General features: G+C 42.0%; 1 protein-coding gene across 1 annotated transcript in view; it reads left to right on the forward strand.

Moving 5' to 3' along the window:
• The window catches only part of LOC121282394 (cadherin EGF LAG seven-pass G-type receptor 2-like), a 324,339-nt gene that overhangs the window by 277,911 nt on the left and 18,548 nt on the right, over positions 1-27,880 (forward strand). The window contains exons 19-27 of the mRNA XM_041196114.1: positions 846-1,029; positions 3,198-3,341; positions 10,213-10,393; positions 10,546-10,713; positions 16,381-16,507; positions 18,824-19,024; positions 21,788-21,962; positions 25,163-25,275; positions 25,910-25,989. Of these exons, the coding sequence (XP_041052048.1) occupies positions 846-1,029; positions 3,198-3,341; positions 10,213-10,393; positions 10,546-10,713; positions 16,381-16,507; positions 18,824-19,024; positions 21,788-21,962; positions 25,163-25,275; positions 25,910-25,989 (1,373 nt within the window). The remainder of the gene's footprint in view (positions 1-845; positions 1,030-3,197; positions 3,342-10,212; positions 10,394-10,545; positions 10,714-16,380; positions 16,508-18,823; positions 19,025-21,787; positions 21,963-25,162; positions 25,276-25,909; positions 25,990-27,880) is intronic.

Consider the following 27,880-nt stretch of genomic DNA (forward strand, 5'->3'; position numbering starts at 1 on the left):
GAAATTTCTTTCACTCTATTTTGAAAGTATTGCTGTACCATAAGTGTAATATTTAAACATAAAGTGATGAAGCAAAAAATTGCAGACCCCATCGAGTCATCAGACTGGAACTTCAGTGAGTCTAGAGTTTTTTCATCCACTATCCTACCAAGAAGACTATTCTGAGTGTTAATCATTCCTTGCATGATTGTTCCTGACGTTTTTACTATGCTGACCTTTCACTAGTTTAGTTTGTTACTCCCCTGCTTTATATAATCCTTTGAGCAAGAGAGGCACCATGTATCTACGGCTTTTCCTATGCTGCTGTATGGCCAAAAGCAAGGGAATGGTCTGGAATGATTCATCCTCTGATTTTATTTTATGGCCCTCACAACTGTGTTAGGGGGCCCTTGAGATAGCAGGACCCGTGAAGACCTTTAGAGCAGTAAATTTACATACCTTAATGGAGATTCCACCACGCTTCTGGCAAAGTAACGCTGGGGGAGCTGAAACAACGCTATGGGATTTCCCAGGCTAGATCTTTCAATGTTCTGCAGCATAATAACAAAGTGCACTGTTGCACTATAAAAACCAGGATCTTAAGAGAATATTTGCTTCATTTCAATTTCCTAAATGGAGGAAGGCCTTTGAGCATTAAAAGGGAATCACCTTGTGCTGAAGTTTGATTGATTACCTATAGGGATTAAGAAATTATGCATAACTCCCATCAACTGATTCAGTAGATGGATGCAGCCCTCAATGATGTTGATCAGATGTGCTCCTTGGATGGACTCAAAGATCTCTTGCTTATTTGAACTTAATGAACTAATTAATAAATTGCTTGTTTTGTTTTGCTACATTTTTAGAACCTTATCAAAGTTGGAAGTGCTATTCTTGACGTAAGTAACAAAAAGCACTGGGACATGATCCAGCAAACAGATGGAGGGACTGCACACCTGCTAAGACACTATGAGGATTATGCAAATGCTCTGGCACAAAACATGAGAAAAACCTACCTCAGCCCCTTCACCATCGTTACACCTAATATTGGTGAGCAGTACAGAAGATGGAACATAGGCAGGCTTGAGCCTGTAATATGTCATGTCTTCTAGAATGTATTAATTAAATTTTTTTATTCTGAGAGGTTTTCAAACTTTATCAGTTTGACTATGCATCTTTTCATCAGCACCTTTTCCCTAATAGGGGCTCCTCAGCATAGTGGTATGTTTAACACTTTAAATACTGAATTTCAGAAATTCTTAGTTTTTACAATATACCACAGCTCTTGAATCCAAAAGTCATTAGAAGCTAAATTCAGAGCTTTCTGACTAGAGATTTAAGTTTGAGCAGCAAACCACTTTTATACAGTATTTTCATTTCAAATGAAATGGAAGCATCATTTCACTCATCCAGAGTTGAGGTTATGGCAATTGTATTTCTGAACTTTTCAGTATGAGGCTTTCCAGTTTCCATCCAGTTTTCACTTGAGATGAAGGACAATTAATGGTAATATGGCCTGAAACTTTACATGTAGCCACGTAGGCAAAAACCTTAAGACACATGTCCCAAATAGTCAGTAGATGCAATAACATAACAACATGCTTACATTTTCTTTTGGTGCACAAATTTCTAGTTAATTATTTGAGCATAAGTTGCAATTAAGAAAGGAAGACTACAGATTTTGTGATGTGCAAGTTTTTTACTCCTGTTGGCCCAATCGATGAAGGAACAAACCAGTGTCAATCTTTATTTGGTATAGATTTTCTCACAGAGTAAATTATTACAGGGATATACCTCCTTGCTTGACTCACAGCCTGTGTCAGTAAATGTCTCTTTATACGTGCTCAAGGCCAGAACCTTACCTGTGTCAGGCAGGCTGAGTGGAAGTAGGCGGGCGTGGAGCTGATCACCGCCTGTGATCGGCTGTGTGCTGCCATTTTAATTGGGCAGGCCAGTTAAGACCCGCTCAGTGCTACCTGTACGAGCAGGGGGAGGAGGGAAAGTCGGGGCCCTGTCTCGGGGAGATTAAGTACATAATAAAAGTTTATAAACAATAAAGTTAAAAATTATTTAGACTTGTCCCCTCATGTGACAGTGTCACATGAGCTGGGTCATATTTATGAATTGTGCAAAAATTAATAATTTTATAAAACCTTCAGGGAACTCATCCTGCCCGTGGATGATGTTTCCTGAAAAAGCGAAGGCCGCTTGGGTTCTTCGCCTGCCCCCCAACCCTATGGTTGGATGGGCAGCACTGTTAATTATCTAAATTACTCCCCTAATGGTCTTAATAGGCCTTTGACAGTTTGGCGGGCGCGCAGCTGCCTCCGGCACGCACCTGCCGAACGAAAGACCTAAATGACGTACGATGATGTCGGGGTGCGTGCCCGGTGTCATCTCGTGTCATTTTGCATGTTGGCGTGTCACCCCCACATGCTGACAGCAATATTCAGGCCCAAGTAACCATTCAATCAGTGCCCTTTACCTGTATATACTTAACCTTAGTTGCTACAATTAACACAAGGGAGATTCAAATTAGAGTCTCGTCCAGATGACCTTGTTTCAGTAATTTAAGGGTCAATCACATTACAGTTTTAGTGTTGGCATAAAGGAAGTTTAGATTTTATTCTGCAGGGGTGTTACACTCGGAGGAACTGCTTGTCAAGATAGGATTACAGCATTGTTTCGTTTTGAGTTGACCTCTTGCCCTGCTCATAAATACGTCAATGGAGATTCACTGAAGAAGAGCATTAATGGCAATTGTAGAGAGTGATGTTGATGTGCTTCTGATCTGGGGATACAGCATAAAAGTAGTTGCTAATATTAAGAATAAAAATAATGAGTTGGGTCATAACTATTGGGTGGCTGACTGCAGAGCGTGCTGGCCAACTGCTCGATAGCGCTGATGGGATTCTGGGCCTTATAAACAAAGCTCAGTGAGCTACAGGCAGAAAGCCGTTGCCCCCCTCCTCCCACTCCACAACCATCCCATGCAGCTTGCAGCGTGTGGGCTGGCATGATATCAGGCAGCCAACTGGCATAAGAAAGTTGGTAAGCCATTACTGTTTAGGCCACTTCTGCCCAGTTTAACCCAGCAGCCCAAGCTAAAATCTAACCCAGTGTGTGAGCATAAGGCTTTAGAGCTCTCGGTTCTTTACGCCAGCTTTTACATTTGGGGCAGATCATCAAAGACTAACTAAAGTCATTTTTTTCCCCAGTTATTTCAGTAGATCGTCTTCACAAAATGAACTTCTCAGGAGTGAAACTTCCACGGTATGACATTATCCGAGGAGAAAAACCTGAAGACTTGGAGACCATTGCAATCCTTCCAGAATCAATCTTCACACCTGCAGAAATTAAAGGTAAGAACATTTTCTTTTCAGAAGCAGGATATTCAAGTGTAATAATTTGTGAAGCACCTTACAGTGATTCTGGGGCTTGGCCTAAATAGCCAAGTGGTTATGGTACTGGGTTTAGAACCCCAAGATCAAGAGTTCAAATCTCACATTGGCAAACTATGAAACAATGTAACTTCATCTGAATAGGAACAGATGGAAACGTGTTTGTACTCGAAAGAGTTACAGTGATTCTGATTTCACTTCCTCTGCCATCTATCTGTCCCTGCTGCACAATGGGAAGGGTAACTAAATTTGTTCGTAATGTTTTTAAGCATTAGTGTGACCAATAAAATGATTTATGTTTTAAACAAACTGCAAAAGAATTCTCTCTCCCCTCACCCATCAAACACTACTGCTGCTAAAATAGGTAAACATCTTTATCAAGTAAGCTAGCATCTCATTTGCCCAAGTAATGACAGTGATTATATCTCAAAAGTTATTAATAGGCTATAGAGCACTTTGGGTGTCCCGAGGAGGACACAAAAGTGCTGCATTATGATAAATTATTTTTTCTAAGAAAAAATTATCCCATTTTCACCTGCCTGACATCAGATAAATTTAATGGGAGTGAGTTTTTTCAGAGTTTACCAGCTCCACACATTAGAATTCATCTCCTAATGACTTTCATTTGTGCACCACAAAATTAATGTTTGCAGGGCGATAATTATTTGCATAATAATGACATAGTATTATGCCAAGAGTGCCCAACTGCTTCCTACATAATAAAAAGACCTAAAGCATGTTAAAATTTGATCTAAGTTGACATGGCCTTGTAGTTTACATTGATGTTCACATGTGCTTTGTTCCCCTGGGATTTTGATTGCTTTGTGAATGATTTTCAGCACCATCTGTGTCAACATGAGTTTTGTCCACATGTCTAATTTATAAATAAGGCAACACTTCATTTGATGAGTAACAAAGTATCACTGAGGAAATGCTGGTCATAAAGTATGCTGCTGAAATAAGATAATGACATCAATTATTTTTGTATGTGAGTGCCATATTTTTGGTATATGTAACAGTTACTAAGCCATTAATGAATGATTAATGACACAGGTTTCTGGACAAAAGTGCAGAAAGCAATGTTGTTTAAAAAATGTTGTTGTCTAGCCATTGGTGTAGCTATTGGCAACACTGTTTAGGCACATGCATTGATTTTAGCAAAAAAAAACCCGCTATGCATCAAATAGGTAAAAATACTACATGTATGTATTCACGTGACAAATATTTCATTAAAAGAATGATGAAAGGAAGATGTGCATTCATATAGTGCCTTTCATGACCACAAAGTACAGCCAATTTTTGAAGTGTCGTCACAGTTGTAATGTATGAAATGAGGCTGCCAATTTGTGCACGGTGAACTCTCATAAACAACAGTGTGATAATGACCAAGTACTCTGTTTTAATGATTGAGGGATAAATATTGCCCAGGGCACCGGGGATAACTACTCTGCTCTATGTCAAAATATGTCCACTTGAGAGAGCAGATGGGGACTCGTTTTAACATCTCATTCAAAAATAGCACCTCTGACAAATGAGGCATCCCTTAGTACAGTAGCACAATAGAGTATCAGCCTTGATTTTGTGCTAAAGTCCTGAAGTGGGACTTGTCCCAAAACTCTCTGACTCACAGGTGAGAGTGCAACCAGCTGAGCTACAGCTGACACTTTGTGAAACTTTGCTGCCTTTCTTGTTTCACAGGATTTGGAATTCAGCCATGTATTAATCAGACACAGCACATCTGAGTGCAGCTTCTAAGTCTTTGATCAATAGTTGCAAACTGTACTTTGACTTCACCAGAATGATCACTGAGAATGTTGACTTGCACAACGTGACATGGTAAACCCACCCTTGTTCTCCATTTAGCATGGGCTTGGGTGCCACTTTTTCTTTTTCCATGCCTTTGCTCCTTATTGGTTGGGCTTGCTTTCTTCTGTTGGCCTGTGTCAGTTGTTCTGATTGGTCCAGCTAACCACGATGATGGCTTCTCTCTCAATACAATGTTGGTAGTGTTTCCATGGTGCTGAGATCAAGTATTTTCATCTGGGAGATACACTGTTTTAGCAGATAATCAATAAACAAGGAAGTAAAGCATGCACAGTGATCTGAAGCACTTATTCAGCCTTTTTGTTTTACCATTTGCCAGCAAAACTGGCCACAGCACCAGAGTACAGAGTGCCATTCAAGTAGGGGGAGAAAAGAGAAATGTAGTAATAATACAGGATAGCATGATTAGGGGGATAGATACTGTTCTCTGCAGCAAAGACAGAGAGTCCCGAAGACTGTGTTGTGTACCTGGTGCCAAGGTTAAGGACATCTCTTCTGGGCTGGAGAGGAACTTGGAGTGGCAGAAGAAGGATCCAGTTGTCGTGGTCCATATAGGTACCAATGACATAGGTAGGACTAGGAAAGAGGTTCTGCAGAGGGACTATGAGCAGCTCAGGGCTGAATTAAAAAGCAGAAGCACAAAGGTAATAATCTCCGGATTACTACCTTAGCCACATGCAAATTGGTGTAGGGTAAATAAGAATGGAGAAGTAAATGCGTGGCTCAAAGATTGGTGTGGGAGAAATGGGTTCCAATTCATGGGAAACTGGCACCAGTGCTGGGGAAGGAGAGAGCTGTTCCATTGGGACGTGCTTCATTTGAACCATGCTGGAACCAGTGTCCTGGTGAATCATATAACTACGGTTGATAGGACTTTAAAATAATTAGTGGGGGGGGGGGGTAGGGTTCAATTGAAGGGAAGTTTAAAAAATTAAAAAGAAATGAGAGAGCAGAGGCGCAGGGTAGTGAAGAGATGAACAATAAAGTGTGACAGGAAGGGGCAGAAAATATAAGCAGAATAGTGCAGCAGAAATTAGAACCAGAATGAGCAATAATGGTAAAAAGTCAAAGCTTCAGGCGTTTTGTCTGAATGCAGGCAGCATTTGTAACAAGAAAGATGAGTTGACAGCACAAATAGAAATAAATGGATATGACTTGATAGCTATTACAGAGACACAGCTGCAGGGTGACCAAAACTGGGAACCCATTATTCAGGGTTATTCGACATTCCAGAAAAATAGGCAAAAAGGAAAAGGTGGTGGGGTAGCTTTGTTAATAAAGGAAGGTATCAGTGTGGTGGTGAGTAGTGATATAGGTGCAATAGATCATGATATGGAATCAGTTTGGGTGGAAATAAGGAATAGCAAGGGGAAGAAGTCACGGATGGGAGTTATCTATAGGTCCCCGAAGAGTTGCCTCACTGAAAGACAAAGTATAAATCAGAAAATAACGGAGGCATGTAAGAAGGGCACTATAATTGTCATGGGTGATTTTAATCTGCATATTGACTGGGTAGGGATAACATGGAAGGCGAATTTGTGGATTGCATCTGGGATTGTTTCTTCGAGCAATATGTTGCAGAACCTACCCAGGAACAGGCTATTTTAGATCTAGTATTGTGTAATGAGGTGGGATTAATAAGAGATATCGTAGTTAAGGATCCTTTTAGGGGGTAGCGATCACAACATGGTAGCATTTCAAATTTCGTTTGCGGGCGAGCAACTCAGATCTCAAAACAGTGTCCTCAACTTAAGTAAGGGCAGTTACAGAGGTATGAAGAAAGAGTTGTCTAAAGCAGGCTGAGAAAATAGGCCAAGGGGAAGGGTCAGTGGGTGAGCAGTGGCAGACATTTAAGCAGATATTTCATAATGCTCAGCAAAAATTTATCCCGGTCAAAAAGAAGGGCTCGATGAGAAGGATGAACCACTGTGGTTAACAAAGGTGGTCAAGGAGAGTATCCAATCAAAAACGAAGGCATACAAAGTAGCAAAAATTAGTGGTAGGCCAGAGGTTTAGGAACTTTTTAGGAACCAGCAGTAGATGACTAAAAAGCTAATAGAGAGAAAATTGATTATGAAAGTAAATTGGCAAGAAATATAAAAACAAACGGCAAGAGTTTCTACACGTATATAAAAAGGAGAGTGGTAAAGTGAGTGTAAGATCCTTGGAGGATGCGACTGGAGAATTGATAACAGGGAACAAGGAAATGGCGGATAACTTACACCAATATTTTATATCGGTCTTCACAGTGAAGGACACTAAAAACATCCCAATGATGTCAGATAAGCAAGAAGCTAATGGGAAGAAAAATCTTGTAACAGTCTATATCAAGAGGGACAAAGTACTTGACAAACTAACGGGACTAAAGGCAGACAAGTCACCAGGACCTGATGGCCTGCATCCAAGGGTTTTGAAGGAAGTGGCTACAGAGATAGTGGAGGCATTAGCCGAAATGTTCTAGAACTCATTGGATTTCAAGAGGGTCCCAGAGGATTGGAAAATCACTAATGTGATGCCCCTGTTCAAGAAGGAGGGAGACAAAAGGCAGGAAGCTATAGGCCAGTCAGCCGAACATCTGTCATTGGGAAAATGCTAGAAACCATTATTAAGGAAGAAAATAGAAAAGCTCAATGCAATCAAACAGATTGGTTTTATGAAAGGGAAATCATGCTTGATAAATTTGCTAGATTTCTTTGGGGATATAACAAGCAGAGATAATAAAGGGGAACTAATAAAGTGTAATTTGGATGTCCAGAAGGCATTCGATAAGGTGCACAAGATAGGAGCTCAAGGTATTGGGGTAATGTATTGTTATGGATTGAGGATTGGTCAACACACAGAAGACAGAGAGTTGGGATTAATGGATCTTTTTCAGGTTGGAAAGATGTAACTAGTGGAGTGCCACAAGGATCTATCCTAGGGCCTCAATTATTTACTAACTATATTAATGACTTGGAGGAGGGGGCAGAGTGTAATGCAAATTTGCTGATGATACAAAAATAGGTGGGAGGGAATGTTTTGATGAAGACATAAGGAATCTGCAACGGGATATAGGTAAGTTGTGAGTGGGCAAAAACTTGGCAGATGGAGTTTAATGTAGGAAAGTGTGAGGTCATGCACTTTGGTAGGAAGAATCAAAAGGCAGACTATTATTTAAATGGAGAGAGATTCCAAGAAAGTGCAGCACAGGGGATCTGTGTGTTCTTGTGCATGAAACATAAAGTTAGCATGCAGGTGCAGCAAGTAAATAAGAAGTCAAATGGAATTTTAGCCTGTATTGCTAGCGGTTTGGAGTTAAAAATAGGGAAGTCTTGTTACAACTGTACAGATATTGGTGAAGCCGCACCTGGAGTACTGTGTACAGTTTTGGTCCCCATATTTAAGAAAGGATATACTGGCATTGGAGGCAGTTCAAAAGCGATTCACTAGGCTGATTCCTGGGATGAAGGGGTTGACTTACTAAGAATGGCTAAACAGGTTCAGCCTTTATTTATTAGAGCTTAGAAGAATGAGGGGTGACCTTATTGAAATGTACAAGATTCTGAGAGGGTTTGACAGAGTAATTGTTGAGAAGATGTTTCCACTAGTGGGAGCATCTCGAACTAGAGGACATAGTTACAGGATAAGGGGACACTCACTTAAAACTGAAATGGGAAGAAGTTTCTTCTCTCAGAGGGTAATGAATGGATTGTAGTCTCTACGCCAGAGAGTTGTGGAGGCTAGATCACAAAGTATTCAAAGAGAAGATAGATAGATTTTTGAAATATCGGGGAGTTGAGGGCTATGAGGAGCTGGCACGAAAGAGGAGTTGAGGCCCGAGGCATATCAGCCATGACCTTATTGAATGGCGGGGCAGGCTTGAGGGGCCGAATGGCCTACTCCTGCTCCTATTTCTTATGTTCTAAAAGCACAAAACTGTTAAAGTACATACACATACTGCGTGTTGATATGGGCATTGAGATCAGGGTGAGAATTTTACTGGTCCACATGAGACAGGAACAAGGTAAGGTGTGGGGCCAGTAAAATCACAGGAAGCCATGGCAGATTGGCTCCTCAACCATGTCCCACCTTTAGGGAATTTTACCAGCTACAAGCAAAGGTCCTATTGAGGGCCATTTTACCAGGCCATCAACATTTTGCAGATTGACCTCCCCCTCGTGAGGGGAGGTCACCAGCTGAATGAAGGTGGACTCTCAGCAGCAGCCTGGGGTGGGAGTGGGTGCGGGGAGTTGGGGTGGGTTTGCTATTTTAATCAAAGAAGGGCTGCGGGTATGGATGGCAACTCCTGTGACCCTAGTGATTTCCAAGGAGGGATTTCCTCTCCGTCAGCAGTTTTATGTTTCTTAAAATTTTCTGTGGCCTCTGATTGGGCCGGCAGTTTTTGGAACAGGCAGCGGGTTCTAAACAGGACAGCAACCCTAGTGGCAGCTTACTCATGAACTGCTGTCCATAAAATTAATGGGGATGTCCCACCGGCCACCTGTGCATGTTGCCGATGCGCATTTCCGGCCAGTGTTGGGACCTTGTCGGCTTTGGCAAAATCCCCACGTGCCGAACCATGATGCCCAGCACTCATTTTACTTACTAAAAGTGCAATTAGCCACATCTGGACTCCCATGTATTTGGACAACACTGGTGTAAAGTTGTAACTCAGTGGGAGAACTGCAGTTTAAAAAAACAACTGACCTCATCAAATAGTGACAGCAAATTGAAATGAGATAGACCTGCGTTCATGCAGCCTACTCACAAAATACAGCTTGGCTCCTCTCTGATGTGTGTTAAATGGAGTAGACCGCACGTCCACTTTCTGACCCATAAAAAAGAGGCATTGTCCTCAACGCAATCTGTTTGATTGAGTGCCAATATTGACTTTTGGCACCAATTAACAAAGCAAATTGGAAAATCCAGCAGTCTGGAGTTCAGATTATATGCTTCAACCAGTATTTCTTAACTGGAATTTTTGGTTAGTTGTAGCAGTTTTAAGGAAATGTAAATTTGTTTTATTCAGTTTCTTTACCAGAAAACCCTAAAGCCCCAGCCTCCTCATCTGAAGATGAAAGCACAGCTCTGAACCGAAAACGAAGACAGTCTGATTCAATTGAGCAGGACGCCATCGCTAGTATAATTATCTATTGGACACTGGGAGAGCTTTTACCAGAACAGTATGACCCTGACAAAAGAAGTCTGAGGTAAACCCTAATGAGAAAAACATAAGTGTGCAGCATGCTTGTCCCAGCCCTTAAACCGCAAGTTAGTAAAAGCACAGTAGCAAAGGCAGAAATAAAATTAATTTGTTAATTAAGTTTCTGAATTGTAAGTATCTGATTTCTCTCTCTCTCAGGGTTCCTAAGCGACCTGTCATTAACAGCCCCATTGTAAGTATTGCTGTTCATGACAACGATGAGTTACTGCAGCACCAGCTGGAAAAACCAATCAGGGTGCAGTACAGGCTTTTTGAAACTGAAGAGCGATCCAAGCCAATTTGTGTCTTCTGGAACCATTCCATCCCGTAAGACCTCTCGCTCATTATTTCTAGACCTGAATACCTGGGGGAAAGGACTGTATCGTGTCTGATATGCCCACATATAGCACATATAGATATGAGGTAGTTGAATGAACGTTCTGGTATCTGGTAGCAACACTAGTGGTCAGCCTGGCCTTTTGTCAGGATGATTGGTCTTTCCCAATACCAGAGGCAAATTGATTTTCTTTTAAATCTTGTGTCAAGGTAACTTTCTAATTTCCAAGCTCTAATCTTGCACCACAAAAGAAGACAGTGAAGTATTTCAGTGTAATTAAATATATCTTTTCTGACTCTCTTTGATTTTTAAAAAAGTTCCTTTCTTCCAAGGATCAGATCAAAGATGGAATTTCCTATTTTAAACCCCGAGGATGTTGCATTCTGTGAATGAACTAGAATTTGGAACACACACAGAAGAAATGGAAAGGGGCAGCCTGACCCACAGTGTTGCTGAATAGGCATTTATAAATTTATATTTCTATGGAAAGCTGACAGACCAGCTTGAGTTTACTTGTAAAGTGCTTAACATTTGTTTAACCATCAGTTTGAGCCTTTATTCACTCCCTGCCTTCCTGAAGACTGTAGTTGATACTTGTAGCTCCATGGGCTCCAGCAACTCTTTGTTACCTCTTCCAAGTTATTACTCTTTTACATATGTGCTGAGAAACTATTTGCCAGTGTTTGGTACCACAACTGTGCCTGAAATGGCCCTCAATGGCTGTCAAGAGTGTAATCTATGGCCCTGTCACAGTGCAGGAGGTTTAAGACCTATTGTGAGTACAACCAAGTTCAAGTATCTCAGGACAGATGAGGGATTGAATCAAGGAATGTCCTGATTTCACAGAATCATAGAATGGTTATGACACAAAAGGGGGCCATTTGGCCCATCATGTCTGTGTTGGCTCTCTGAAGGAACAATTCACCTCATGCTACTCCTTTGCCTTTTCATTGTAGCCCTGCAACTTTTTTCCTTTTCAGATAATGATCCAATTCCCTGTTGAAAGCTTTAATTATCCTGCCTCTACCACACTCTCAGGCAGTGCATTGCAGATCCTAACCACTCTCTGCTGGAGGAAGTTCTTCCTCATTTCTCCATTGCTTCTTTTGCAAGTTATGTTAGATCTGTGTCCTCCAGGTTCTCGATCCTTCCACCAGTGGGAACAGTTTCTCCCTCTCTACTCTGCCCAGGCTCCTCATGATTTTGAATATCTTCATCAAATCTCTTCTTAACTTTCTCTCCTCCAAGGAGAACAGTCCCAACTTCTCCAATCTATCTGTGTAACTGAAGTTCCCCATCCCTATAACTATTCTCAAGAATCATTTCTGCACCCACTCTAATGCCTTCATATCCTTCCTGAAATATGATGCCTAGTACTGGATGCAATACTCCAGTCGAGGCCGAACCATTGTTTTATCAAGTTTAATATAGCTTCCTTGCTTTTTACTCTATGCCTCCATTGATAAAACCCAGTAAACTTGAAGCGCTTTCTCAACCTGCCTTGCCACCCTCAATAATTTTTGCACATATACACCCAGGTCTCTCTGCTCCTGCAAGCCATTTAGAACTGTACCCTTTAGTGTATATTGTCAGCATTCTTCCTACCAAAATGAATAACTTCACACTTGGCTGCATTAAATTTCATCTGCTACCTGTCCGCTTATTCCACCAACCTGTCTGTCTTTTTGAGGTTCTTAATTATCCTCCTTTTGGTTGACAATACTTCCAAGTTTTGTATCACCCACAAATTTTGAAACTTTGCCCTGTACATCAAGTTCTAGGTCATTAATATCATTTAGGAAGAGTAAGAATCCTGACACAGATCCCTGGGGAACTGCCCTATAAACCTTCCTCCTGAAAAGAAAAAGCTTGCAACACTATGAGGAAAACAATCGTTCTCCGCCCCCCACTCTTTGTTTCCTGTCAGTCAGCCAATTTCGTATCCATGTTGCTACTGTCCCTTTTATTCTATGCGCTCTGGTGTGGCATTTATATAATAACGTTTTGGAAGTCCATACAGAGCACATCAACAACTTTACCTTCATCAACCCCCCTCTGTTACCTCATCAGAAAATCCAAGAAACTTAGTTAAATATGATTTGCCCTTAACACATTCCCACTGGCTTTCCTTAATTAACCCACATTTGCTCAAATGACTATTAATTTTGTTCTGAATTGTTGACCAGAATCTTCCATTCTGGACTCTAAGTTTGATGGTGGGTGCAGAAGTGGGAGTGATTTCTGCTGGGGAGAGTGGTGGGGGCGTGGAGGGTGGGGTGGGGGGGAGGGGGTGCGAGATGGCTGACCATGTATTGTTCAGCTCATTACATATGCATCCATGAGGAGCTCACTGGTTCTCACAGTGGGGGCTGGCAAGAAGTCGCCGTCCCCACCGTTACCTCATGGGGTCAAAGTTCCAGAAGCCATATTTAAAGGGCACCTAGGAAGCCTGTGCTATCCCTTCCATCTTTGCCCAGCCACTACTCCACCCTTCCTCGCAAACTTTTCCTTGGTCATCCTCCACACAACTTGCACTGCCATCATCTGGTCTCAGGTATATGCTGGCATTTACAGGTTCTCCCCAAAGAGGACAATACAATGATAACTCACCATTAATCATGTTAGAAGTCAGCCTCACCAGGTGCATGCCACTTATGTGCAGCAATAAAAGTGAACGTACTAACGTCTCACAGGCGGGGAACTTAATTTGGAGGGGAGCTTAATTCCGGCAAAGTGGCTTTTTAATGAGCATGCAAGCCAACACCCCGAAACTGTTCATTAGAAGCTCCACCCACCCTTAACCCACCTTTAAAGCCCCAAAGACGTCATTCATAAAGTTTATCCCACCATTGGAAATTGATTTTTGGCCTCATGCCAAATTAAGTTCCCCCACCCATCAAGCTTCCCACTTTTGGCAGGACTGGAAGGCTCCGCCTATTGTTTCTAGAAGCTTCTCCACCATAAAAGTTAAATTGACTGGTCTGTATTGCAGAATTATATTTGCACCCTTTTTTGAACAAGGGGTAACATTTGCAAGTCTTGAGGCCTCTGGTATCACGCCTGAGTCTAAGGAAAACTTGAAGACTATAGCAAGGGCCTCCCCAGTCTCCATTCTCACTTCCCTCAGTATCCTTGGATGCATCTCTTCATCTCATTTCAAACCCTTCAAGGGCCTGAACTACCTCCTGTTTCACCGTAACACGGGCAGCATTTTCTTCCCAAGGTAAAGACAAATGCAAATATTTAATACCTCTGCCATGCCCCCTGCCTTCATCATAAATCCCCTTCTTGATCCATAATCAGCCCCACTCTTTCTCTTACCACTTTGTTTTACTATTTATATGCTTATAGAAGACTTTGGGATTCCCTTTTATATTAGCTGCCAGTCTCTTCTTATACTCTCTCTTTGCTTCTCTTTTTGCTTTTTCAGTTCCCCGCTGAACTTTTTACATTCAACATGGTTCTCAGTTGTATTATTCATCTGACATTAGTCATAAGCCACTTTTTCAGCTTCATCTTAATTTCTTTCTGTTTCATCATCCAGAGAGCTCTGGGTTTGTTTGCCCGACCTTTCCCCTTCTTGGGAATATACCATGGCTGTACTTGAACCATCTCTTCTTTAAAACCAGCCCATTATTCAGTTGCGGTTTTGTCTGCTAACCTTTGATTCTAACTTATATGTGCCAGATCCATTCTTACCCCATTGAAGTTGGCTTTCCCCCAGTTAATTATTCTTACTGTAGATTGCTCCTTGTCCTTTTCCATAACCAACTTTATGATACAATGATTACTACCCCTTAAATGTTCCCCTATTACATTTGATCAACTTGGCCCACCACATTGCCCAGAATCAGGTCAAGCAATGCCTCTAGCCTTGTTTGATTGAAAACATATTGTCGTAGCATATGCTGCTGAACACGTTGTAGAACTCTTGCACCTCTCTGCCCTTTACAGTTCTACTATTCCAGTCTATATTTGGGTAATTAAAGTCCCCCATTATAACTACTCTACGATCCTTGCACCGCTCTGGAATTTCCATTTTTCCTCTTCATCTTTACCACTAGATGGTGGCCTGTAGTCTACACTGAGCAATGTTATCTCACCTTTTTTGTTTCTTAACTATAGCCAAATAGATTGTGTCCTTGACTCCTCTGGGACACCCTCTCTCTCCAACAATGCAATGTTCTCCTTAATTAATACTGCCACTCTCCTGCTTTTCTTCCTTTCCTATCTTTCCTGGACACCTTGTATCCAGGAGTCTTTAACACCCAGTCCTGCCCTAGTTTGAGCCAAGTCTCTGTTATCACCACAACATCATATTTCCACATGGCTATCTTCGTCTGCAGCTCACCAATCTTTTTTGCCACACTTCGCGCATTTACATACATACATTGTAACCCTAATTTAGACTTTACTACTTTCCCTATTACTTTGAACATACCTAATACCTTACTATTTCCTACTGTAGTAGTATCTGTTTCTCCCAGTAATTTTTGTACCTTGGTATCCCTCTCTGCTATTGCCTTCTGGTTCCCACATCCCTGCCAAGTTAGCTTAAATCCTTCCAATACCACTAGCAAATTTTTCCACAAGGAAATTGGTCCCAGCTCTGTTTAGGTGCAAACCATCCAGTCTGTACATGTCCCTCCTCTCCCAAAACTGATTCCAATGTCCCAAGAATCTGAAGTCCTCCCTCCTGCACAATCTTTCCAGCCATGCATTCATCTGTTTTATCCTCCCATTTCTGTACTCACTTGTGTGTAATACTGGGAGTAATCTCAAGATTACAACATTTGAGGTCCTGCTTAATAATTTCTTAACTAGATCCCTAAATTCTACTGCAGGACCACATTCTTCTTTCTACCCATATCATGGGTACTGATATGGATCACGACTGCTGGCAGTTCACCCTCCCCCCTCAGGGTGCCCTGCAGGTGTTCAGCAACACCTTTGACCTTGATACCAGGGAGGCAACTTACCATCCTGGATTCATGTTTGCAGCCGCAGGAGCACCCATCTGTTCCCCTAACTATTGAATCACCTGTCACTGTAGCTTTTCCAGTCTTCTTTATGCCCTCAACAGCTCAGACAGCCGTAGTACCATCGATTTGGCTCTGGCTGCACACCCCAGATGAACTAGCATTTTCTTCAATATTCAGAGCTGCATGGATTTTGTGTGCCTTATTTCCAATATAATATACTAATATCTGGGTGGTGATTATTTGCATTTATCATGTGTTAAGAGACTGCATTGGGAATATAAATAGCCAGTGCTAAAACATTTTTAAAAACCATTGAATGTGTGAATATGTTTTTCTCTTCCCATCCAATATCCTTCCAATTTTCTCTTTACCTTGCTGCCCTTAAGGCCAGCCTTACACTGAAATGAATAACCCTCCAGGATCTCACTGAAATGACCATATGCCAGCCCTGATAGTGATTGGTGACAAGTTAGTTTATCAACAGGAGATATCTCTGCCAAGCTTGATTCCGCTGTTTTCTGGGACCCACACAGGGGCGCCTGGATAGCAGTCAAGAGATACCTGCATTAGTAAAGGACATTGTTTAATGCTGCCTTGAACTTGATCTAGAAATGTATTGTGTGACGCTTATTTTTAAATGCTCCTTTTCTCACTCTCTGACCTGAACTGGTGCAGTGTTGGTGGAACAGGAGGCTGGTCATCCAAAGGATGTGAATTAGTCTTCAGGAACGAGACCCACATCAGCTGCCAGTGTAATCATATGACGAGCTTTGCTGTTCTCATGGACATTTCCAGACGAGAGGTAACTCACAGTCTCTTTGGAGAGAAATATCACTTTTTACTTGTGATCACAGTACAGGTGTAGTACATGCTCATTTTGAGCATGTTCAAATAGTTAGTAGTCTGAGATACGCAACACCTTTGCAATGTAACAGATCCCATTGTATTATTCTTAACAAAGCATTCTGTTTCTCATAAGAAGATTGGATGCTTATATATATAACATGAGTATTTAAAACTAAAGTTGGTTGTACCCGTCCTCCTGCTACTTTTTGTTGGAGTTGCTTTGTGGAGCTGTCCCTTCCTTCCTGCCAGTCAGACTCTACAGTCAGTCTATTCTGCCTGTGACTGTCATTGAGATTTTGATTTGGATGAGTGTGTACAACACCAGCCCCCTCAGCCACTCACCTTGAAATGGTGGCTCTAATATGGTAGGATTTTGTTCCTTTGACAAACTGCAGTGAAGCGCCAAAGTCAATAGTTCAGATGCCCCTAAGGTTAAAAATAGTGAAAGAGAAAACAGAATGAATAAGGAAATAATTAAGTGGCATTTGAACTTGAGTTTTCAAAGCCGGAAACATTTAAGGAGAAGGAAAGAAAGATAGAATTTACATTTATATAGCACCTTTGACAACCTCACAGCTAATGAACCCCTTCTGAAATGTAGCCATCGTTGTATTGAAGAGAAACGCAGCAGCCATTTTGTATGTTCCCACAAACAGCAATGCAATGAATGACCAGGTCATCTATTTTAGTGATTTAGTTTGAGGGACAAACATTAGCCAGAACACCAGGAGAACTGCTCTGAACATCAAATAATGCCACAAGATCATTTATATCCACCTGAGTGGGGAGATGGGACCTCGGTTTTACATTTCCTGCAAAAGGCATGTAGACTGCACCCCCACCCCCCCCCATCACCAGTGTCGCACTGAAGTGTCAGCCTACATTATGGGCAGGATTTTGAGTTCGGCGGGTGGGCGCAGTGGACAGGCCTGGGAGCGGCCGGGAAACGGGCCGCTGCTCACGATCGTCTCCCAACCGCAACTTCACGCTGGCTGACCAATTAACGGCCAGTCAGTGTGAAAGGTGCGCTGAAATGCTCAGTGCTGCTGGGGTCGGGGGGGCCAGGAGGAGGGCGAGCACTGAGGTCAGCACGGACGCAGGGGAGCGCGGAATGAAAGCTCCCTGAAAGCAGTGGGCTGCCTCAGGGAGCTGAAGAATTCAAAAGCTATGAATAAAGATTTTGAAATGCCAGAACAAATGTCCACGCATCAGAATCAGTCACCTGAACGTCTGGCTGATGAAAATTCTGTCCAAGCGTTTTTAAAAAAATTAACATCGGAAACCTCATCCTGCCCTTGGATGAGGTTTCCTCAAAAAGGCAAAGGCCACCTGGCTGATTCACCTGCTCGCCAACCGTAACTTTGGACAGGCAACGAAAAATCGCCTTTGATTACTCTGTTAATGGCCTTAATAGGCCTCTTAATTGTCGGCAGGCACACTGCTGACTCTCGCATATCGCACAAGTACGTGATGACATCAGGACGCTTGCCCGACGTCATCGTGTGCTATTTCACGCCCGAGTGGGTCGCGTGCGTGCCCACCTGCACACCGAGCAAAAAAAAATTCTACCTTTTGTGCTGAGGTCTCTGGAGTGGGGCTTGACCCAACAACCATGTGATTCGACCGCCAGTGTTGCCATTGAAGCATGGCGAGGAGTTCCACAAGTTTGAGATCCTACATAAGAAAGATATAGAGTCGGTGTGTCGAGCCAGACAGGCCAAGCTTCAGAAGTTTACAAAGCCTGCAGATTACTGGATTGTTAAGTATGTTGGTCATCGGGTGGGATGATTGAGTGACATCTGGCATTTTTCTAATTGATAGACTTTGGTAGGAGAATTTTTTGGCAGAAATCGTGATGAACAACATTAACTGTGCCTGTTTATTGTCTTACTATTTTGTATATCAAGTACACAATGAATATCTGTTGAAAGATGTTTATAATCAACTCCTGAAGTGTACATAACTTCAGTGCAGCTTTGTGAGCAATCAAATCATGAGATATATAATGTATTGCATGGATCTTTAGAATGTTTGTACGCGTGCTTGACTGATGCATTCAAAGCATTTGTTGTGGTGCAAATCATATCATATCAGTATGATGTGAAATAAACAAGAGCAAGAACAATATTGTAAAATCTTCTTACAGGGAGGGATTACAAATATTTAACTTCATAAATAACTAATAAGCCTCCAGTAGCAGTGAGTATGGCGTATGTAACTATTGTATTATTGCACTACACTTAAAATCTTATTTCTGCAATTCTTTCCTCAGAATGGTGAAATTCTACCTCTGAAGCTGGTCACATACTCCACTGTGGCTGTCTCACTGGGTGCTTTGCTGCTGTCCTTCTTGATCCTCCTATTTCTGAGGACCCTTCGTTCAAACCAGCACAGCATCAGTAAAAACATGGTCGTGGCGCTCTTTTTCTCTGAGCTCATCTTCATCCTTGGCATTAACCAAGCAGATAATCCAGTAAGTGGTATATTATGTGAGACAGTCTCGTGTCTGGTGTAGGAGTCTTTTGACCAACACCCTTGGTCACCTCCTTACATCAGTGAATGACATGGAATAAAGTCAGTGGCAGTCTGTAATGTAAGTTAATGTGGATAAATCAACAATTTTTGCACTTCATCATACCAAACTGTATAACAGCTTTACTGTCGATAGACCTCACAGTCAGGGTGACTGCACATTGCATGTGTCAGACCATGCCAGTGCAACCGCCTTGATTTAGTGCATATGCAATGATTTGTTCTTCCTCAGATCTTGGTGTTAGCTCTAACTGCACTTATGTAAGAGTTATCACTGCTCACTCTCCTGAGAAAATGAGAATGTAGTTGGCCTATGCTTTTAAAAAAAAATTGTTCTTGAGATATGGACAAGGCTGTATAATTGCCCATCTCTAGTTGCTCTGAGGAAGTGCTTCTATGGATCTTTTTCTGTGCTATACCTGACCTGGGATTGTTGAAGCTGAAGTTTTAGCAATATGGTTGTATGATTAAGCTACTATTATGTCATGTTTAAATTCTCATTATTTAAATCTAAATTTAATGACAGTAATAAAGCTTATGTAAGCAATGTTCAAACTATAACCTTTGGTTCATTTTAAGAGAATGAAGTAAATGAGGTTTATTGTCTAGCTTTAATAATTACTGTTATCTTTTAAATTGCGGTTTTGTGCTCAAAATATGAAAATATTGTATAAACTATGCAATGGCGCCATCTGGTGGTATGGCTAATGAATTACAGTAATAGAAAGTTACAGAATTGGGGGAAAAAGCAATTGGCCACAGAGCTTTTGCTGAAAATTTCTAACTACCTTTTCACATTTTACAAACTTTAAGTCATTCTATGCATAAAGGCAATAAATTTGATTACTTGTTTCATAAACTGACATAAGAAAAGAGAGGCCCATCAAGCCTGGTCCATCAAGTTAACAAAACTTACAAAAGTCTGGGAAATCCCTGTAGGACCTCGTAAGCCAAACAAGCTCCATGACTCCTCACAGACAGAACTATATAGCACCTGATCCCCTAGAACTGAAATATCTTAGAAATTTGCTACAACCCCTTTTAAAGGATCCTAGTGAGGATATGCAAATAGTGGTCTTGGTAGGATAGTGGACGAAAAAACACTAGACTCACTGAAGTTCCAGTTTGGTGACTCGATGGGGTCTGCAATTTTTTGCTTCATCACTTTATTTTTAAATATTACAGTTATGGTACATCAATACTTTCAAAATAGAGTAAAACAAGGTTTCAGTTTTCAAACCACCTTGAAATTATATTAGCACTTTTCAAAGCAAATGCAAATAAGTGACTCCAAACTTTAAGTATGAACTTATTACTAAAAGTACATCTAACTAACAAAAGTTATTATTTGCATAAGTTTTCATGATACACAAAAACAGAAATAGGTAGACCCATGAAAATTGACAAAGGGAAGTGACTCTCTTTGAAAAGAAATGCCTAACACAGCTCTTTCCCAATGGACTTTTCAATACTGCATTGCTAGTCCTATGATCTTTATTCGTTTCAAATAATCTATCTAACTAGCCTTAAGTCCAATTCATTAATCATTAAAAGCTTCAATCTTTTCGCCTTTAAGCCTGTGTCTCTTCAAAGTAAATAACTTTTTGAATCTATGTGGATACTGAGAACACTAGACAAGTCAAAGACAAGAAAAGGCCATTTGGCCCGTCAAAGCACATCCCTCTAGTATCCTCATCCTCCCAGCCTAGCTGTACTTTGAAGGCCTTTAACAATACTGTTTCTCAGTTGTTAATGTTCTACTTTCCAAGCAGAAAGCTGTTGGTGCCATGTGTAGCTTCTTTCTAAAGTTCAAGTGGTAATTGTTTTGTTTTCTTTCCGTGAGACAATCCCTTTATAGCCATAGTGATCTTCTGTCACCTCAACTCAAAAGCTCTTTTCCCAAATCTGAGTCTAGTAACAAATGTTGGTGAGTCATTTGATCCTGGTCTCACCGAATGTCTGTACTTGTATTTACAGCAAGAGCTGCTGAATAAAAGTTAGGTATTTTTTCACCTCCCTGGTGGACACCGAGGGCAATTGTAGCATCTGCACTATCATTGCTGAGATTAGCTTAGTATACGTGGAGAAATATACTGGGGCCTTCCTAATCTATACAACTCAGCATTCACCATTACCCACAAGCTCACACACAAAGTCCTTTTGGACATTGAACATCTTAAGGCACTTATTTCAAAAACTCCATATTAGGAGCCTGGCTAATAACTCCTCCTGAATCATTCCACTGATCATTAGTTTTATTCAGTATTATAAACTATGTTGGTTCATTGAAATATCTAGATTAATATGCGACTAACAACATTTTTGAAAGGTAGCATTGAAAATTCCATCTAGTTCAGTCAATAGAGTATGAGTTGTGGTCTTGGGCCCCATATTCTGCAGTTTGCATTTACCAGAGAGTGTTAAGATGGGGGAATAGTTGAAGCAAATAGCATAGATGCATTTAGAGAGGTGTGTTCAGAACGTGGGGGAAAAAGAGGCTGTTGATAAGGTTCCATGAAGTAGGGTGAGAAGAGGCTTATATGGGGCAGAAAGACTGGCATAGGCCGCTTGGGCCAAATGCCCTGTTTCTGTGCTATTAGTTTCATGTAACTTCAGGGCACAGACCTGCACCCACTTGTACTTATACACAATAACCAATATCTAAATGATGCATTGCAATTGTCCTTTCTCTTGTCATCCACAGTTTGTCTGCACTGTGATTGCCATTCTGCTTCATTTCTTCTACATGTGCACTTTTGCCTGGATGTTCTTGGAAGGGCTTCATATTTACCGCATGTTAACCGAGGTCCGTGACATCAACTATGGCCCCATGAGGTTCTACTACATGGTTGGCTGGGGTGTCCCCGCCTTTATCACAGGTACTTGTTCTTTGCAATAGTTTGGAAATATTAACTTAGTTCTCTTTTTTGAGCTAGATAAGCTGCACCTACGATATTGACACCCACTTTCTAAGTAATGCTCATCTTCAGTAGTAGTGCAAAACTCCTAAACATTTGTGACTAAGAAGAAATCAGCTGAGTATATGATTCATCTCCTATTGTACAAAAACTCCACTTATATCTTAGCATATTCCGTGCTCCCTCTAGTTTCTGATGTGGGATGCAACACAAGCATAGAACACGAGGTTCAGTGCAGACTTGATGGGCCCAAGGGCCTCTTCTGCACGGTGTGATTCTGAGCCAATTGGTCTGCAGAGAGGATTGGAATCATAAGATGGTAACAATACAGAAGGCGGCTATTTGGCCCACCATGTCTGTGACTTCTATCTGTAAGAGCTACACTGCTGGGCCCACTTCTGCCTTTCCTATTCCCCGTAGCTCTGCAAATTTTTCTCTTCAGACAATCACCTTTATTAAAGCCACAATTTAATCTGTCTCCACCACAGTCTCAGGCTGTGCGTGAAAAAAAGATTTTTCCTCATGTTACCATTTCTTCTTTTGCTAATCACCTCAAATCAGTGCCCTCTGGTTCTCACCACCACCAATAGAAACAGTTTCTCCCTATCTGCAGTCCAGATCCTTCATGATTTTGAACACCTCTGTCAAATCGTCTTCAGCCTTTTCTTCTCTCAAGACAACAGTGTCTTAGCTTTGCCCATCTATCCTTGTGACTGAAGACTCTCATCCCTGGAACCATTCTTGTAATTTTTTTCAGTACCCTCTCTAAGGCCTTTCACAGCAATCTTTATATCATTTTCATTTGCTGCAAGTGTTTTATAGTCAGAACATTTATGTTGTTTGATCTTTTTTAGTATTTAGTCAGCGAAGCCCACATCCCATGAATGAATAAAAAAATTCCTTGAGCCATTGGAATGTTGAAATGGAATAATTTAAAAGGGACTTTGAAATTAAAGCAGATGAAGTTGATTGGCTCACATACCCAAACTGCTTCTAATTATCAAATCAGCATGTAGCCAAAGAAAATTTAAATTTATGTTAACTCTTGTCCTTCATCCATTTCAATATAATTGTAGTGCATAGGACTCTTGACATACCATCATCTGAGAGGTGGGGCCTGTTCCCAAATTTCTGCCAAACAGCTGATTAGGTGCAGGGTTACAAATGAGAGTGATTGGCATTTTAATTTTGGCTACACTGAAGGAGATGCAATGTGTGGAATCCAGAAAAGCAAAATCTGTTGTATTGACCTAGATGATGCTAAGGACATGCAACAGTCCTGAGTAAATTTTGAAGACCAATAGGGTGTATTCTCAAGTTTGCAGATCAAAGACTCCCCCTGGAAACCTTGGTCCATACACTGGATTTATGGTTGTATAACTTATTGAAACACCTATGTGATATCCACCCTGCCTCCATTCCAGTTATATTTCTGAAGTTGCACAACGAACTTGGCTTTTCACTCCTGAGGTGTGTGTGCAGAGTCAGGAAATTTTCCAGCTTGCCAGACCCACCCCAAATTGCAGGATCTTCTTTCCAGAGTGTGGGTGCGAGCTGGAGTCGTGCATGCTGCCCTGGAAACAGGACACAGAGGCTACCGAGTGCCAAGGTGGGCTGGTTAAAAGGCTTGCCTTGGTTCTCTGGGACTTTGTCCCATGTGTTTTTAAATGTTAGTCTCTCTAGTCCTCACCCCTGACACCTCCTCACGCCCCAATCAAACTCCATGCCCCATCCATGCCAACTCATGCCAAACCATACCCCTCCACCTACCTCCAATGGCCCCACATACCCTCCATGCCAACACATGTCCCTCCACCAACCCCCGGTGGACCCTTATAACCCCAAGGCCAAATCATAATTTCCCACTCATCCCCATGGCCCATTATAGCCCCATGCCAACTCCTACCAACCCATGCCCATGACCCACCTTCCTTTGACCTTACACACTCCATGCCAACTCACCTGGTATCTGATACTCACCAGTATCCATCAGAGGCAGAACCCAGGAGCCATGTTGAGATGAAATAAAATAGTTTTAAATATCTATTGCAAACTTCAAATACACAAAAACACTCTCTTTGATAGAAGCCAATTCAGTACCTTATTTCCTCAAGTAATTAATTCCTTATAAAAGTTAACATTTGTAATCATAACTCCAGATCAAAGACATCTAATCCCTTAATAACCTCTCGGATCTGTCAATCAAACTATGAACTTACAGCCCCCCACCCCCACTTTGATAATGATAGTGCTATAATAATGCTATAATAATAGCCCTTAGGGGCTATGCCAACGAACAGCTGCAGAAACCGTGAGCACCTTCTATTTTCAACTCGGTGACACAGGCAGGCTGATTTTTAATGCAAAATTTAGAGGGCACGGGATTTAACTAACTTTGTAGCTTGACACTTCCACAGGCCGTATTAGCCTTTTATGAGTATTTACATCTGCTCAAAAAAAACATAAGTCACGCGCTGCGGGATAAGGCCCTTGCTCCAGTGAAAATGGAGTCTGTTTGAACTCAGCGCTGAGCTCAAATGGCCCTGCTGAGTTCAGGCTTCCCCCATGTGTGAGTCACATCCTGCCCCCATTCCCCTACCAGCAAAAATAGACTCTGTCTGAAATGGGGGCTAGACTTCCTGAACCTGGGTCCCAGTGCCATTTTGGATAAGCCATGGAGTCTCCATGACTATGTGAAAATCTAGGCCTAAGTGAATCTAATAGGAAGAGTCCGTGTGTATTTCTCTGGCATTTTGCAGCGCCATCCTGTGTCACTCACTAACTTCAATAATGGCACACTAGAATCTCATTATGCAGTTGCAACTTATTTTTTTATTTCCCTTAAGTCATCATTAATGGTAAAGACTGAGAAATTTCAGAAGCCCTGCCCTATTTGCAGAAGTGTGATGGGACAAAAAATGCAAGTTGTGACTCCCAAAGTAGCATCATAGCAGAGGAGGGACAGGCAAGAAATGCCCATCTCTGAGTATTGGAATTTATCGGGAAAGGGTGAAAATACCGTCGAAATGGGTTCTACGGCACTTTGTCTTTTCCCACCTCCCTCCTTTCTGAGCCTCAAAATGCTCCAACAATTTATTTCCTTAAGCTTTTAACTGGTTTATTCTAAACGTTGTTTCTTTGGATTATGACATCTTTTGCAGGGTTAGCTGTTGGCCTTGATCCTGAGGGTTATGGTAATCCTGATTTCTGTTGGCTGTCCATCTATGACACCTTGATATGGAGTTTTGCAGGGCCCATATCTGCAGCAGTTTCTGTAAGTTTGCAAATTTGTTCTTAAGTAACTAAGCCTACAACAAAAGGAAATCCATAATATGGTACCATCATTAGCTGTGGACAATGAATGCCTCTCAATATATTTTAAAACACCTCACTGGACATTACAACGCTGGCTACCGATATTTTCAGTAGACTTTAGAAATAGTTTTTGCAGCTGATGTAAAAATAGTGGCAGTAATGTTCATGATCTATCATATAATCAGATAATTTTACAGATTGAAAGCAGGCCGCTTGTTCCATCAGTCAGAAGTAATGATTTTGTCCACATGAGCCATCTAGAGTAGTCACACTCTCCCCCTTACTCTTCATAGCTTTCAACAGCCCCTTTTCAAGCACCTTTGTTTGAAAATAATTTATAGAATATTACAGCATGCGGGCAGAATACTAGTGTAAGGAGTTACCCTTATCAGGTAAAAATAAAGAGTTGAGACATAGGCCCCATTTTGTTTTAAGCTTCTTCCATGTTGTGCAAGGCCCACCAAGTCCTGTTCAGCCATCACTGGTTCATTGACCTACATTGGCTCCCCATCTGGCAAAGCCTCGATTTTAAAATTCTTATCCTGGATTTCAAATCACTTTACATTGTTGACAGTGTATTTTCTGCCTTGCAGATGAATGTTTTCCTCTATATTCTGTCCGCCAAAGCTTCTTGCCGACCAAGACACCAAGGTTTTGAGAAGAAGGGAACTGTGTAAGTGCTCTTTGATTAAACCTTTGACAAAGTAATAATGGACTAATTTTTTAAAATTTGATTTTTATTCTAACTGATCTTAAAAAAAATTAGAGCAGGAACAGAATATCGAAAGTAGTAAAAGACAAAAATAATTGTTTACATTAGAAACTTGTGCTGAAATAGATTAGACGAAAAAATGACTGATGTACAACAGCCTTTATGATCTTATTTCAAATTCTTAACTATTTAACTTAACCCATGAGGGGTCGAGTGGTACTTTAAGTTTTTAATGTCCGTAGGTTGGATTTTAAGGCCACCCCGCTGAGTGTGTTTTCAACAGAGGGGACACATAGGGCAGAACTTTTCTCTTGTCAGGCGGGCACACGCCCGACAAGAACGAGAGTAAAATACTGCGCGATGATGTCGGGCGAGCGTCCCAACGTCATTGCACACTCTCGCGATATTTCGTTCGGTGGGCACCTGCCAGAGGCGGCAGCGTACCCGCTGACAATTAAGAGGCCTATTAAGGCCCTTAATCAATTAATTATAGCTGATATTTTGCTGCCTGTCCAACCATTCAGTTGGCAGATGGGCGAAAAGGCCAAGCGGCCTTTGGGTTTTTTGTCAAACCTCATCCACGGGCGGGATGAGGTTTCCGACAGGAATTAAAAATAAAAGTAAAATGTTGAAATCTCATTTAAAACATGTCCCTGCTCATGTGCTCAGTCACATTGTGTGTGCGTGTGTATGTGTGGGGGGGGGGGGCGCATGTTTTTTTAACATTTTTAAAGTCTTTATTTATGTTTTTAAAAACCTTCAGCTCCCTGTGTCAGCTCTGTGCCTTTAGGGAGCTTTCAGTACACACACCCGCGCACATGCGCAAACCTCCGTGCTCGCCCTCCTCCTGCCCCCAACCCGGCGGCGCTCAGCGTTGCAGCGCGTGATTCACGCCAGTTGTCCGTTGTTTGGCCAGCTGGCGTGAAGTCACGTCAAGGCCCGATCGCGGGTGGTGGTCGGTTTTGTGACTGCTCCAGGGCCCGCCCGTTCGATGAGGTAAAAAATCCTGCCCATAAGATATACCGGGCGCCCAGTCCACCTCCTCCTCGCCCACCCCTGACCCGTTTCCCCTAATACGGGGATGAATAAGGCCTATTGAAGCCCTTAGCTGCCCAATTTATCTGCAATTGTGGGCATCAATCTGCCTCCACTGCCATAACACCCTGGGCAGTTTCCAGTGGGCTGGAGTACAAAGGCCGCTTTTGAAAGGGCTCCTTTGGAAAGGCAAGATCAAAGGAAGGGACACTTCTGCAAAGAAGCCCCCATTCATTCCTCCCCGCATGCCCTCCCCCCACCCCCCACCCCCTCTTCCAGGCTCTGCCATCCCTCTTTGCCCTAAAACCCCAGGACTTACCTCTCTCTGGCGGCTATTGCTCCTCCTGCATCTCCTCACATACCCAACAGTTTCACTGCTGAGCTTTGGCGCTGTCAGGACTGCTTGACCTGCCGGCCAATCAGATTGGCCAGCAGCTTTCGAGAATGGGTCTTCCTATCCACTGAGGGGCAGAAGTCAGGCCTTGAGAGGCTATCAACAACATCCCCCACCCTTGCCAAACCCAACCCCAACGTGTTATTGCTGCACAGCAGGCTTTTTAAAGGTAGGTCCGTTTGGAGCCAACCTTCCTTCTAGGGGGGGTGAGCAGTAAGCCCCTGCCCCTGCCCCTCCCCTCCCATAAAATCGAGCTCCACGTGTGGGCTTACTTTGTTCAGAGGTGGCACTTGCAGCTTTCAAGCTTTTAGGTATAAAAACTGTTCTCAGGTGGCACACAAAATAGGCAATATCACATCAGCTGTGCATTTTACATAGCGCCTGATATTCTGTCTCATTGCTCCACTGTTTCCACAAATCTGA

The sequence above is a fragment of the Carcharodon carcharias genome, chromosome 9 (assembly GCF_017639515.1).
Source record: "Carcharodon carcharias isolate sCarCar2 chromosome 9, sCarCar2.pri, whole genome shotgun sequence".
NCBI classification, from domain to species: Eukaryota; Metazoa; Chordata; class Chondrichthyes; order Lamniformes; family Lamnidae; genus Carcharodon; species Carcharodon carcharias.